This window comes from Scleropages formosus, chromosome 6 (genome assembly GCF_900964775.1).
Source record: "Scleropages formosus chromosome 6, fSclFor1.1, whole genome shotgun sequence".
NCBI classification, from domain to species: Eukaryota; Metazoa; Chordata; class Actinopteri; order Osteoglossiformes; family Osteoglossidae; genus Scleropages; species Scleropages formosus.
In genome coordinates, this window is record NC_041811.1 from 33,605,583 (window position 1) to 33,620,342 (window position 14,760).

Genomic DNA, 14,760 nt, shown 5'->3' on the forward strand with positions numbered 1-14,760 from the left:
ACACTTACTCATTTAGCTGAGGCTTTTCTTAAAAGCAACTTCAGCATTAAGCTACTTACAATAATTCACCCATTTATACAGCTGGGTAGTTTTACTGCAGTGATTTCCAGCATGTACCCTACTGAAGTGTATTGCATCTATAGGTGAGATTCAATCCTGCTGCCTTTTGATCTGAAGGCAACGGCTCTATCCACTGCTACTAGCTGTACTTGCCCCAAGTTCTGGCAGAAAGCTGTGGAAAGAGATATTTCATTGAAAGTAGCCCTTAAAAAAGCATCAGCAAAGTGAGTAAAGTTGATGAGCTTCAGAAAGTGACGGAAGGTATCCGTACCCCCCAGGTTCTCAGAATGAATCAATGTAATGGTTCATTTAGGTGTCGGTCGCACGAGTGGGGAAAGTATCTCCCAGAACCTGGAGACAGAAGTGTTGACGGCTGAACTGAACGTTTACCACCTTCCAGCCGTGCAGAAACCACACATCTGGAACCAATCGGCACTGCAGCGTCTGTTTCCATATTCCCTGCAGGGTCTCTTTGTTGCATCCTCCCCAAAATGGCTTGTGCGTCACAGCAGGCAATGGGCGAAGGATTGAGCAGAGAAGAAGGGTCAACTTTAAGGAGGAAGGTTTGACCCAAACTGACCATCTTGGGGTGCAGCTGCGTCTGCCCTGCCATTTGTCCAGCTGCCTCCACACACAGCGCAGTAGGTTCTTGCAGCGCAAAGGAGCGGCTTTGGAATGTGCTCCCCGCGGGAGCCCTCTGTTTCCTGGGATTCATGGCCCAGTGACTGGGCATGCCTCCTCTTGTTGCGTTTCTCTACACTCCCTGGAATCACTCACCGCGGTACAGCGACATCCCGAAGCGCTCACTGCTGGATGGAGCTGCTTTTTTTTTTTTTTTTTTTGGTAAATGGTGGTAGTGTCATTGGATACACTCCTCATAGTTGGTGCTTGTGCTCTTAATTTTTTTTTTTCCCCTTCAAAAAAAAAAAACTTGTACTGTTTTTGATTATACCCTGGTATTGCAGTGTACAAGTTTTTTGCTTGTGATTGAAAAGTGTAAACACCCCATTGTGTTCCCAGGTCTGTCTACATCAGTTTTTTTTCTTTTCTGCTTTTATCCCTCTTGTATGATTCCAGGCATCTCAAAAACACATACAGCAGAGTGGGTTTTTTTTTTTTTTTTATATATAAAAAATGAATGTTGACCCATGTTGTTGCTGCCTCCCCCTCCCAGATCATAGCCCAAGGGAAGGGCGTAGGCTCCCCTTCTGCCCCTCCCAAGCAGGTGAACAAGCTGGACAACATGCTGGGCAGCTTGCAGTCGGATCTGAACCGGCTCGGCGTGCAGACCATGGCCAAAGGTGTCTGTGGAGCCTGCAAAAAACCCATCGCTGGCCAGGTGATGGTGCCGTCATGCACGCACGCACGCCTTTACATTGCATTGTTCTTAATGCACTGCACACATCAAAATCGAACGCAAAGGACATGACTCTGCACCTGAAGTTTAGTTACTTTTCATGACAGCCTCCCGCTGGTCAACACGTGTTCATTTTTAAACTTTCAAGCCCGGTTCTAATGGACGCGCGCACTCTCCGCTGCAGGTTGTCACGGCGATGGGGCGAACATGGCACCCGGAGCATTTTGTGTGCACGCACTGCCAGGAGGAGATTGGCTCCCGCAACTTCTTTGAGCGCGACGGGCAGCCCTTCTGCGAGAGGGACTACCACAACCTCTTCTCGCCCCGCTGCCACTACTGCAACGGCCCCATCCTGGACGTCAGTACATACACGTCTCGCACACTTTTAACTGTCCTTCCTACATGTTCATAAGACGACCTCTCACGCTCATGTAAATAGCACCTACCTTCTGTATCCGGTCTTCCCATGTGTTGCCCTGCCCAAGGCTAGCACTGTTCCGGCTGTGAATCGCTGATAACCGCAGATGGACTTTGGCCATGGGTTAGAGCTGATGAATCACCAAGCTCTCAATGCCTCACTGCTCAACAGACTTAGTAACAGTGACATGCAGCGGGTTTTTTTTTTTTTTTTGGGACAACTTGGCGTCTGAGTCCACCCTGTCATATCTTGTCATATTTTCCTTTATATGCGTCTTTTTGATTGTTTACCAATAATAAAGATTAGGTACCCATTATGCTCCTCCTTTTGAAGAGGTTGTGGATCTGGTTCAGTCTGGAAACTGTGAGCTAATCATTATCAGCAAAGGGCATAGGAGGAACCCCCCCACCGCAGTTCCTTTCTTAGAGATGTGCTGCCTTCTGGTGGCCGACGCAGAAACGGAAATTGTGCTTCTGATTGGCGGCTGTTTAAACAACTTCGCCTGACCGTCACATGTCCGTAAGACGGTTAACCAGTGTCGATTCCTGCGTGAATTATCATAAGGTCAATATTTATTTGATGTTTTTCTTCAAAGCAACTTGCAATGTTAGTCTACCTAAAATTATTTACCGATTTATACAGCTGGGTAATCTTAAGATAAGTACCTTGCTCAAGGGTACTACAGTTGACAGTGGGGATTCGAACCTGCGACCGTTAGGTCTAAAGGCAACAGCTCTTGGCACTGTGCTACCAGCTGTCCCACTACCTGCATCTGGCGGTTTTCTCATAGTGGACATATTAGCTTTAAAAATTTTTAATACAAAAATCGAGAACATTAGTCACTGCTTTAACTACAAAGAACTGATATAGTTTTAAAATATACGTATTTCTGGTCGCATGAATTCAAAAGGTTTATTTTCCTTGCAAATTACATTAGGATGGCAGTGCTTTTTGTAAGACAATATTGCAGCACTCAGAGTTGAGCCTCTTTGGATACAAACAGCTCTGCCAAATGATAAATGCTGATTTACTGTATTGAACGCCTGCGCACCTTGGTGATGCCTGTTCCTTCGTACGTCTGTCTGCTTTGCAGAAAGTGGTGACGGCACTGGACCGCACCTGGCACCCGGAGCATTTCTTCTGTGCCCAGTGTGGATCGTTCTTTGGACCAGAAGGTGACTTGCCCTCGTCCTGTTCTACTGCAAATTGCTGGACGATTTCTTCAGTGCACAGTTGTGTAGTGAAACCACTTATTTAGAGTAAAACGATATGGAATAAATATACTGTTGTAGCTGTACATGTGTTACAAGGATGGGATTCACTAAATCGAATTACCCTCTGCTTGGTCCTCCTGGGAGTGTCGAATTTTTGTGTTTCCATCGCTTTCTTTACCGAGACCAGACAGCCGCCAAATGGCTGAAGGAGTCTCATCAATATGATTTTGCTTCTAAGAGATTGATGAGCAGATTACTTTATCCCCCCAATGCAGGTTTCCATGAGAAGGATGGGAAAGCGTACTGCCGCAAGGATTACTTTGACATGTTTGCACCCAAGTGTGGCGGATGCGCACGTGCCATCCTGGAGAACTACATCTCTGCACTCAATGCCCTCTGGCACCCAGAGTGCTTTGTTTGCAGGGTGAGTGTGTGTGTGTGTGTGTGTGTGTGTGTGTGTGTGTGTGTGTGTTGCCCCCAGCTCGCGTATGAGGTCTCTCTTCGGTTCCTAGGAAGCGCTTCTGCTGGGGTATCTGTGAGTAATGTAGAAGATCTAAATTGGCTCCAGTAAAATGGACTGTAAAACACTGTAAAGTTCAGGTAAAACTAGAGTAAAAACCACTGACGATGCAGTTCTGTCAGTTTATCGTACATTTTATTCATTTAGCAGACATTTTTCTCCAAAGTGACACATCTCCAGGAACAGTACAAAAAGTGCATAACATTGATAGGAGTGAATGGGATGCTAACTTGTGGTTCTTGAGTGCAGTCAATTTGTCTCTTACCACGGTAAAAACCAGTATATGTTACACGAGGGGGACAGTGGGTGACGTAGCGGTTAGAATTACTACTTTTGGACTCAAAGGTCACAGGTTCAATTCCCATCTCTGGCTGTAGTACCCTTGAGCAAGGTACTTACACTACAGTTGGTCCAGTACAAAAAAATTACCCAGCTGTATGAATGGGTAAATAATTCTAAGTTGCTTTGGAGAAAATATAAATGTATATGACCAGCTGTGTATGGGGTTTCTTAAATTATTAAACGGATAACACAGTACACCTTTATTGAGCGTTCAGGAGATTGGGGAGAAATGAGTGCAAAAGTGGTGAGTTTTGAAACTCTCTCCTTGAATGTTGTGAGGGATTCTGAGTGCCGGGGGGATCGTTCCACCACACTGGGGTGAGAACCGAAAAATTTGCCTTTTTGATTTTGGACGACTTGTGTCTCACAGACCCTCCCGCTATGCATCTCGTTGCAGGAGTGCTTCACGCCCTTTGTGAACGGCAGCTTCTTCGAGCACGACGGGCAGCCCTACTGCGAGGCCCATTACCACGAGCGCCGCGGCTCTCTCTGTTCTGGCTGCCAGAAGCCCATTACTGGGCGCTGCATCACTGCTATGGGCAAGAAGTTCCACCCTGAGCACTTTGTGTGTGCCTTCTGCTTGAAGCAACTCAACAAGGGCACCTTCAAGGAGCAGAATGACAAGCCCTACTGCCACAACTGTTTCATCAAGCTCTTCAGCTAGGGGGCAGCGGCAATGTCGTTCCTCGCAGCCTCGGCTTTCCGGAATTTGTTGCAGCCATGCGCATCAGCACTGGACTCTGAAAAGGCGTGGCGATGAGGTCGGTCGGTCGGTCGGTCGGTCAGATGCTGCTGCTCCTGGCTGGAACAAAGGGCCGTGACTGAGGGTCTCCATACTGGAATGTTCTGGAACATAGCAATTTGTAATTGTTTAAAGTGAACGTTTTTGCTTTGGTTTGGCGGTGGGGTTTTTTGGGGTGCGGGGTGGGGTTTAAATAAAATTAACCAACGGGAGCCACGTCCCTCTGCCTGTCACGTGAATAGGTCGACTGCAGCAGAGGAACCTGAGACACGTTAAGTGGCTCTTTTTCTTAAACTCGCTATTTTCATACTTGGTCTGACCCCTGCGGTTCGAACCGATAGCAAGGTTTACTTAAGGTCCCCGTGGCCACTATGCTGTACTAACACACATCACACGTCCTTTCTGTCGCCTCCTGGAATCTAAGTGAATCCTAAAGAAACTGAGATCGCTGCTGGTCTCCTTTTCACGTGGACGTGTCTTATGGACAATGTCTCAAGTCCACATTTTTATACTTGTGAAGCACATCGGGTTACCTTTGGGATAAGCATTTGCTCTTTATCTCACATGCACACAATTACACGTGTGTACAGTAGTTGCTACAGCCGGAACTTTCTTCCAACTGCCTCCAGAGAAAAGCTCAGATTTCGGTGCAAACCTTGAACACCGCATCCTTTTCCTCTCTACTTTTTGGTATCGTCACTCTAACAGGGTCATATTTTTAAGCTTTTCCTATGGAAACTTTCTTACTGAAGCCGACCTGGGAGAAACCGATCGAATTACACACTTGCACCCAGTTTTATTCAAACAATGTAATTTTTAAAAAAAAAATGTTCATCTGGTTCTCTATATTCAGATGAAACGTGTGCACACAAAATGTACAGTATAACACTGCTGCCAACAATGTGCAGTTTTGGGTAGAACCTTGAACTAACTGAGTTTGCCGCTGATGAACACGGTAAAAGTGCACTGCTTACCATGTGTGCTGGAGTCCAGGTGATGTTAATCGCGGTCAAAATGTGAACTTTAAAATGCATGTTACACCGTCATGATACTGGGGTTACGCTGTCAGTAAGAGATCCCCCTCTAAGACAGATTCCCAAATACGAACAGCAATAATTCGGTGAAATACCGTATGAATCGTCAGCGCCCCACGTTTTGTTTCCTCGGTCTTGTACTATATTTTGGGAATTATACCACAAGTCCTTAAATGTTTTTGATTTTTTTTTTATTTTTTTTTTTAAATTCTTTTGTGCAGACCTATAAATACACAGATGCGTTTTATATTTATCAAAGAACCACTTTACTGAGCTTTGTCATTTTTAGTGTTCTGATGTGACGCTGTTGTCGGTGTCCAAGACCCGTTTGATGACCTCCTGGGAAAACCCGTTGCTATGGAGAAGCGTGTCGCATCACTGTACATGTATGTTTCTCTGGACCCACATCTCCTAGGTGACGGCCCGAATACTGGAGGAAGGAAGAACTGCTGTTTTGGCTTTTACTTCTTTAAAATGATACAGTTTTGCTTGTGTTGTACTTGTGTGTTTTGGTAATTTTGACCATTTGTGAATCAGTTATAAGTTCAAATACATTTTTGTTATGGAATCTATAAAAGGTGTTCTTTATGCTGGGCGGGTAGTATTTCTGAACGTGAATAACTGCTGTGCTACATATAAAATGCATTCCTTACACCACTTAACACCAGCAGCTTGGTTGAATGTGTCTGGACATATTTGTATGACGACACATACACAAGTATTACTGAAACATGAATTTGTGCACATGCCCATTTTATTTTTTGCCTGGAACAGCAGAGGTTGCATTTCGGATGACGCTTTGTACAATATTCTTCATTCTCTGTCCTGCGTTCCTAATGGGGTCTCGGAGAAAAAAGTTCAAATTAGGTGTTTGTATGTCACTGGCTTTTTTTCTTTTTTTTTAATATTCTTTGACCTGAAATGGTAACTGTGTGTGCCGGAATTGGTGAAACATTTTCCTTCCACTCTGTGACTTATTTGTATGTTTTGAAGGAACCTCGTCGGTCCTGTAAAGCATTTATACATTATTTTTGTTAAGTGTGTAAGAAAGAGGGTCTGTCTGTCTGTCTGTCTTCTACACTGCGCCATACGCCAGCTGGTCTGCAGAAATGTCTGTGCAGATTTCAAAGCGTATATTAAGGTCGAGGTGGCTTGACGTTTACGGTCCTTCTTAATAGATGGTGCCTGATGAATCGTTACTGGTGAGAAACAACGAAAATGCAGCGCTGTCCTCATCGCTCCCTCCGGCACGGTGGTGCAGTAGATGTGTTGTACGTTACAGACCTGCTGTGATTATCTGCTGTCTCGCAGATGAGATGTTCCCATAAAATTTGTTTGCCTTGTGAGGGGAGACTGAAAGTAGCACCTGTGGATTGATTTTGAGCTTCTGAAAGGACTTTTTATTTTTATTTTTAAATAAAACTCTCTCCTCTCTCCTTTACCTGCATTCAGTTGGCTTTTTTTTTTTTTTTTTTTTTTAAATATATAAATTTTTCCTTCTCTCCCCCAATTTAGGTTAATTCTTAACCCTCTTAGGTCTCTCCTTGGGGCTTTGTGTTGTATTTTTCATGTGCTCAGTGTTTAGTATTTAATCATATCAATTTTTTTTTTTCCCCCTCTTTCCCACTTTAAGCAGAGGGAATGTCTATTTCCCCCCCATAGTTCACTCCTAAGCCTGCTGTATTTTTTCTGCTTTAACAGGAGGCTCTGTGAGGCCACTTTGCTGATGCATTTGATTTCATGTGATGATGCTGCCGATCATGAAAATTAATACATAAATTAATAAAGTCTTTTATGCAACTGCTTTGTTTCGCTTTAAACCCTTTAAACGACGGTTGTCCTTCAAGGTGCTCATATGTTTGTGTTTTTTTAAAAAAAAAAAAAAAAAAAAAAAAGGCAGTTTGATTTTGGGAAGAACAGAAAGTCTTAATTGCCCCGTCTTCCTTGAAACGTGTCGTGAACAAAAAAACCCAGTAGTGTAAAACTAAGAGGGGAATTACCATGTTGTTGCTATAATAAATGGCTGTAAAAGAGGCAGAAAAAAAAACCAAATTAATTGTGTGAGATGTTTGCAAGTTGCAGTATTTTCTGTTCTAACTGGTTGCTTGATAGCTGATAGTTCAGTGGTTTGAGCTGCTGCCTTTGGACCTGATAGTCATAGGTTTGATCCCCACCTCCAGCTGTATTACCCTTGAGCAAGGTACTTACCGTAACCTGATCTGGTAAAATTACCCATCTGTGTAAATGGGGAAAATAACAGTGAATCTTTAAGTGTAACCTTAACATTGTAAGTTCCTTTGGAGAAAAGCATCAGTTAAATGAATAAAAATATGTAAATGTGTAGCTTCCCCACGCTGAAGGAATCTCTCAAACACTGTCATTTACACAGCCTGGTGAAAATGGCTCACTTTACTTTGTTTCCAATTTTGTGTGTGTGTGTGTGTGTGTGTGTGCCTTTTTGCAAAGTTACTCTTTCTGTAAACTGATAAGTACTGTATTTGTCGGATGCTTCCCTGTGTTTTATTTTTTTTAAAAAAAATACGAAAAAGCAATAAGACCGTGTTTAATTCCGTCTGCAGATGGGGTCCTCACCCCACAAACGCTGTTGACCATGAGTCAGTTTGTATTGTGATTTTGTTCAGAAATCTGAAGTCCACTTTTTCCGCTATATTTACGTTTACTGACACTTTTGTCCAAAGCAACTTAGAATGTTGGGCTATGTACATTTATTCATTTAGCTGATGCTTTTCTCCAAAGTGACTTAGTGTTCGATTACAATTATTTACCCATTTGTACAGCTGGGTAATTTTTACTGGAGCACTTTAGGGTAAGTACTTTGGTCAAGGGTAATAAGGCTGGAGGTGCAACTTGAACCTGTCACTTTTTGGGTCCAAAGGCAGCAGCAATAACTACTACAGTAGCAGGTGACATGGACACATTATATGCAGTGTGTGTGTGTGTGTGTGTGTGTGTGTGTGTGTGTGTGTGTGTGCGTGCGTGTGCGTGCGTGCTAGAAAATGTTTGCCTGGATAAATTCTTGCACAGACTCAGTGTATTTATAAATTGTAATGTATAAAATGCAGGATTCCATATAGTACAGTGAAAAGTACTTTGTGCGACCATGCTGCCCTAAGTAAAACGGCAAGTAGCACTGCTGTCTTAGCGTCTGGGTGGCACGAAAGAACTTGGGTTTGATCCCTGCTCAGTCTGCGTGGAGTTTGCATGTTCTCCCAGTGTTTGTGGGGGTTTTCTCTGGGTGCTCTGGTTTCCTCCCACACTCCAAAGACATGCTGTTCAGGTTCCCCCATACTGTGTGTGTGTTCCACTGCTGTATGGGTGAGTGACCCAGTGTAAGTAGTGTATCTAGCGGTGTAAATCACTGCGGTGAATAAGGTGTGCGAGCTGATAACGCTACAGAGGGTTCATTGGAAGTCACTTTGGACAAAAGCATCTGACATGTAAATGTACCCCTATTGGGTGTGTTCAACTGGCGATGTCTCAGCAAGTGTCTCCAAGTCTTAAGGAAAAATGTGAACTACATTGTCAGGCCCGTTTCTGAAGATTTGGGCAGTGAAAACTTACAGTAATAATAATGACTACATTTTTGTGATCAGTAACATCTTTTGCCATTTTAAATGAAGGTAAATGCAATCTAAATACAGAGCAGGAGCCCTTTGAACTTGTGTGTAAATGGACTAAACAATACCTCTGTCGAACTGAATGTAGCGTTCCAATAACAGAACTTTGGGGAAACTTTTTGCGTGAACCGTGAACTCGAATGAGCTTCGCGTTTTGGCGTCGCGGCCAGGTGGAGAAAAAGGGGACGCGTGCGCACGGGGGCCCCCTGCTGGCTGCGGCCCGCTAAGCAACCGCTCCCCCCGCCTATACTATAGTAGAGCGAGAAGCGGCCCTGTGTGTAAGAGAGTACAGGGGGAGGTCGGCGCACGAGGCAACAGCGGAACGTGTAAAGGGGCAGGAGGGTTAAGAACATTACTGTTGTTACCTACTGTGGACCCACTGCACTTTTCTTTTATTCTTTACATTATCTTTTCTAATTACTCTTAAAATGTTACGCGGTGAACCGCCTCTGCACAATGCTCGAGAAGCCAACGATTCAGAGCGGGGGGCGGGGCTACCTGAAGATTGACACAAACGGCAGCCAATGACATCGTTAGGTTTACATCCGCCTCTCTGTCTCCGATTGGCCGGTTCCTCCCAGTATAACTACCGCTCTCGCGACCCCGACTTCCTCTTTCTTCCACGCGTCCCTATCGTAAGGTAGGTCTCCCTGTGTAGCGCTTCTAATTGTGCTTTATTCACCTCATTTTTCTAACAGATTTCGGCGGTTGAAGTACCGTTCGCATTGTAGAGTAATGTAATACGTGTTTGTACGGTACAAAGTTGTTTATGGATTAAACTGGTGTAGTTTACTTTGTGCAGCGCGAGCCGTCGTTAGCACTGACTGCAGCGTGTCTCCGCCATGCGGGGCCCTAAGTTCCTTCACCCTCCCGCGTGGAATGAGTGACCGGTCGTGCGGGGGTAACGTACAGTAAATTACCGCTGTAATTATGTGTCCGATGTCCTAAGGACCTTAACTAGCGACAGTAAACTGCGACTACGGAGCTCTCGCTGTGACAGCGCAGTAAGGCCTCGCCGGGCCTAGCGGTACTGCTGTGTGTGAGTAATTGGACGGTCCGCTTAGCGATGCTGCTGTCCTCTGGCACCCCCAGGCCCATCGGAGCCCCCCTTCATATTTTATATGAAGTCTCATTTATATTCGTATATATGAATGGAGCGTAGTAGACGTGCGTGGGGCCTGTTCTCCACCATGCCCACGTGACGCTGATCTCTGTAAAATGACTGGACACTCCCGTGTTGACAAGAGTAAATGAGGGTAAATGTACAGTGCAATAAGTAGGAACAGGTCTGTCACCTTGCTGCTGGTCTTCTCCCCTGTCCAGATTTACGACCTTGTCTTTAAACCGGCTGTCCAGCGGTCCTTGGAAGCACAGTCAAGATGCCCAGGGAAGACAGGGCCACGTGGAAGTCCAACTACTTCATGAAAATCATCGTAAGTGTCCGAGCTGTAGGTAAACGACTGGGTTTGGGTGCAGGAGTCAACTTGCCACGGGTGGGATGGTGGGTATTCGGCGCGTGGACAGATACGGTCCTGCTTATTGATGACCGTGTGCCCTGTTGCATCACTCCTACGGCCCGCAAACGCACGGCATCATCTCATCTTTCCTTTAAAAAGAAAACGCAACTGTGTTAAGTTACTTGGCCGTTTATACAGCCGAGTAATTTAGGCTTAAGTACCTCACTCAAGGGCACTACAGTAGGAGGTGAGGTGAGGTTTGAACTTGTGACCTTTGCATCGAAAGGCACCTCTAACCACTACGCTACCAGCTGTCAGGAGGTGGAATGTCGTAAGATTTTAACTGGCACTTGAAAGATGCTTCTTCTACAATGTGGGAGATCTGTAAGAAAGTCTGGCAAATGCCTTACTGTACTGTGCTCAAACTTATTTACCCTCTGCTGTTACTCTTCACAGTTCACTGCTGCAATACTGAAGTATAGTAAAGTGCTGTGATTTTTTTAAATGTAAAAATCTACTAAAAATGAGTTCTTGGGCTCTAACTGATAGACATTTAGCACAAGACCAGATTAAAGATAAATTAGCAATACTTGGTCTACTTTGTGTTCCCAGGTTTGTTCAGGGAAAAGGTCTGACTGTACATTGTTTCATTGTTAGATGCACCCTTCTAGCTGCCTGTACAGTGAGAGCAGTAAAAGAAAAGCTGGGCTACATTGCGATCTGCGATTTACATTCTCGAGCAGGATAAGTTACAGCGCAGCCTGTGCGGTGCTGCACTGTCGTTCCCCCTGCACACAGCAACCTGTTTCCTTCTATCCCTGTGTGTCGGCACCTCACCGCTCACAGGGACGCTTGGTCTCAGACACACTTCACGTGCTACCTTTTCATGTGGCTTAACTCTTCTTGATGCACTAGCGATGCTAGGTAGAAACTTGGCCCCTAAAAGAAAATATGGAATGGATTATTGTTGTGAAGTGTATTTTGTGTCGTTCTTGACTGCTAAAGCCCCTTTTTCCGTTTGCTCAACCATCCCATGCTTTGTTTCCAGCAACTCCTGGATGACTACCCCAAGTGCTTCATTGTTGGAGCTGACAATGTGGGCTCCAAGCAGATGCAGACCATCCGTCTGTCCCTGCGTGGCAAGGCCGTGGTGTTGATGGGCAAAAACACCATGATGCGCAAAGCCATCCGTGGCCACCTGGAGAACAACCCTGCCCTGGAGAAGTGAGTGTCGATGGGGAGACGTGTGGAGGTTGCAGGATAAGTTACAGAGTAGCCTGTGCGGTGCTGCACTGTCGTTCCCCCTGCATACAGCAACCTGTTTCCTTCTATCCCTGTGTGTCGGCACCTCACGGCTCACGGGGACGCTTGGCCTCAGACATCTTGGTGAGGGTTTGTAACCGGCTTCGACTGCCGTTGTTGGGAGAGAAAACGGTACCACTGGTAAATTGTAATAGTTTGAGTGGTCTTCTTACATCTTGACGCTTTTGTTGGAATGAGAATTGACACTCGTTGACCTTGGACACACTCGGTCTACGGCACACGATAGAGATTTTGAACAAGTCTCTTTCTGCGAGTCCCCATTCCATTACTTGTCAGAAATGTCAGTCAGAGCGCTGTAGTTGAGCTCGCTAGCTGTGTTCGATGACTGCTTTGTTCCCTGCCTGACAGGCTGCTGCCCCACATCCGTGGGAATGTGGGTTTCGTCTTCACCAAGGAGGATCTGACTGAGATCAGAGACATGCTGCTGGCCAACAAGGTGAGGTGTTGGGTTGCTTTGTAGGACGGAGTGGTTTTTTAGGTGATGCTGTTAACAGCAGTATTTTACTTCGTCCATTAGAAGGAAGTGTCAATGTTATTGCAATGAAATAATTTTTTCTTACCTTACACTTGGCCCCCTCCAGGTGCCAGCTGCTGCTCGTGCCGGTGCCATCGCCCCTTGCGATGTCATCGTGCCAGCACAAAACACTGGTCTGGGACCTGAGAAGACCTCCTTCTTCCAGGCTTTGGGAATCACCACCAAGATCTCTAGAGGAACCATTGAAATCTTGGTGAGCTGAGATAAAGTGGAGAGAGTTCTGGGATTTTCTCATGTTGTGGATGTGACCCGAATGAGCCCTCAGCATGAGTAAAGATGGAAGCTGTCCAGAGGCAGGATGAAAATGTGGACAGTAGTCACTTGCATTCCTGACAGTTTTTCCCTCTAATGGCTTGTTTTTGCGGTTGAATTCTTGGAAGAAATATTACTTAAATAGGTTTTTGATTGGAATGGCAAGGTTAAAGCAGAAATTGTGTGGCATAAGGACTAACAAGGGCCATCTTCCCATTTTTCCCTGCAGAGCGATGTGCAGCTCATCAAGACTGGAGACAAGGTGGGAGCCAGCGAGGCCACGCTGCTCAACATGCTGAACATCTCGCCTTTCTCCTACGGGCTCATCATCCAGCAGGTGTACGACAACGGCAGTGTGTACAGCCCTGAGGTGCTGGACATCACTGAGGAGGCCCTGCACAAAAGGTTCCTGGAGGTGAGCCTTCACCTGAAACTCCTGTATACGAGTCATGAGACACAGTGATGTTTATTTCCAGGATAAGATGAGGAGTGTAAGTGGGTGTCCAGTTCATTGTGGGAAAGCAAACGTCATTAGGAGGAGTGGCTGCAGGTTAGGTTACAGGGCAGCCTGTGAGGTGCTGTACTGTCGTTCACCCTGCACACAGCAACCTGTTTCCTTCTATCCCTGTGTGTCGGCACCTCACAGCTCACGGGGACGCTTGGTCTCGGACATCACGCTTTGATTTCCGTGCAGGAGCACAGTGTGTCTTGGGTACTGTCGCTCACACATCTGATGTTTACAGGGTGTGAGGAACATTGCCAGTGTGTGCCTGGAGATCGGCTACCCCACACTCGCGTCCATACCTCACTCCATCATCAACGGCTACAAGAGGGTCCTTGCTGTTGCCGTGGAGACAGATTACACCTTCCCCTTGGCTGAGAAGGTATACCTGTGTAACTGCTCTGTACTTGTCATCACTGGCAGGGATACAAATACCTGCAAATTCCCTTCCCTCTCTTGAGACCCTTGTACTGTAGAGTTATAAAAATTGTCACAAGACAGAACTCCTGCAAAGGCCCCCCATTAACAGTCCTTTCTTCTGTCCCAGGTCAAGGCCTATTTGGCTGACCCATCTGCCTTTGCTGCAGCCGCTCCTGCGGCTGCTGCTGCAGAAACTGCAGCTGCACCTGCTGCTGCCGCCGCCGCCGAGAAAGAGACGAAGGAGGAGTCTGAGGAATCGGACGAAGACATGGGCTTTGGTCTGTTCGATTAGGGTGGTTGAAACAGCTTTACTGCTAAACCAGAGCTCAATAAAGAACTTACGACTCTGTACCAGTGTTTGGCTTGTTTACTTAATCCTAACAGAGAATTTTAAGGATAACTATGTTGTTACTATAAGTAACAACCCAATGTAATCCGTAACATTCTCTCTAAGTTGTTACTACTAATTTTTGATGCTTTTGAGTGTTTATGGCCACTTATCTTTCCCCAAGGTATTCATTAAGCACAAGCTGTTCGCTATACCTAATGCATGTTAGTAGTAAAGATCAGAAATGAGACAAAATCCATTGTGTATAATTTCTTTGCTCACCAACACTGACTGTAGTTGCAGCTTCCTTGTACAGAAAATATTGATGTTTTCTGCTGATGCATTAAACCCAGCTGCAGAATGCTCCTGTCCATTGTGTCTAGACCCAGGTAACTATTATGACCTGTAGTGCGCAGTATTGAGTGCAGTACACGCTTCTCCTTATCTGTGAGGGATGTGGCGCTTCCATTGTTGTCGTCCCGCCCCCCTCATTGGGACCTCAGAAAATTGGTGTTTGAAATATACCTTGGTCTCATAATCCCAGTTGTTCAAAAGTGAACAATATTAATATAGTAGTCCGAGTAAAGCAGTCAATTTAAAAACTTTCTTCTGAGATTT

The 14,760-nt window shown here is 45.5% G+C and overlaps 2 protein-coding genes across 2 annotated transcripts in view; both read left to right on the plus strand.

Annotated features, from left to right (window-relative positions):
- pxna (paxillin a) overlaps nucleotides 1-5,247 on the plus strand; it is a 28,099-nt gene extending 22,852 nt beyond the window's left edge. Inside the window, exons 7-11 of the mRNA XM_018752741.2 lie at nucleotides 1,235-1,399; nucleotides 1,602-1,775; nucleotides 2,929-3,010; nucleotides 3,325-3,473; nucleotides 4,309-5,247. Coding sequence (XP_018608257.1) covers nucleotides 1,235-1,399; nucleotides 1,602-1,775; nucleotides 2,929-3,010; nucleotides 3,325-3,473; nucleotides 4,309-4,575 — 837 coding nt within the window. The 3' untranslated portion in view covers nucleotides 4,576-5,247. The remainder of the gene's footprint in view (nucleotides 1-1,234; nucleotides 1,400-1,601; nucleotides 1,776-2,928; nucleotides 3,011-3,324; nucleotides 3,474-4,308) is intronic.
- A 4,626-nt stretch (nucleotides 5,248-9,873) lies between these two features.
- rplp0 (ribosomal protein, large, P0) lies at nucleotides 9,874-14,165 on the plus strand. The gene is made up of 8 exons (XM_018752753.2): nucleotides 9,874-9,965; nucleotides 10,649-10,758; nucleotides 11,831-12,006; nucleotides 12,454-12,541; nucleotides 12,687-12,833; nucleotides 13,122-13,307; nucleotides 13,636-13,776; nucleotides 13,942-14,165. Exons 2-8 carry the CDS (start codon nucleotides 10,705-10,707, stop codon nucleotides 14,104-14,106), a joined length of 957 nt encoding a protein of 318 aa, XP_018608269.2. The 5' UTR covers nucleotides 9,874-9,965; nucleotides 10,649-10,704; the 3' UTR covers nucleotides 14,107-14,165.
- Nucleotides 14,166-14,760: the final 595 nt, after the last annotated feature.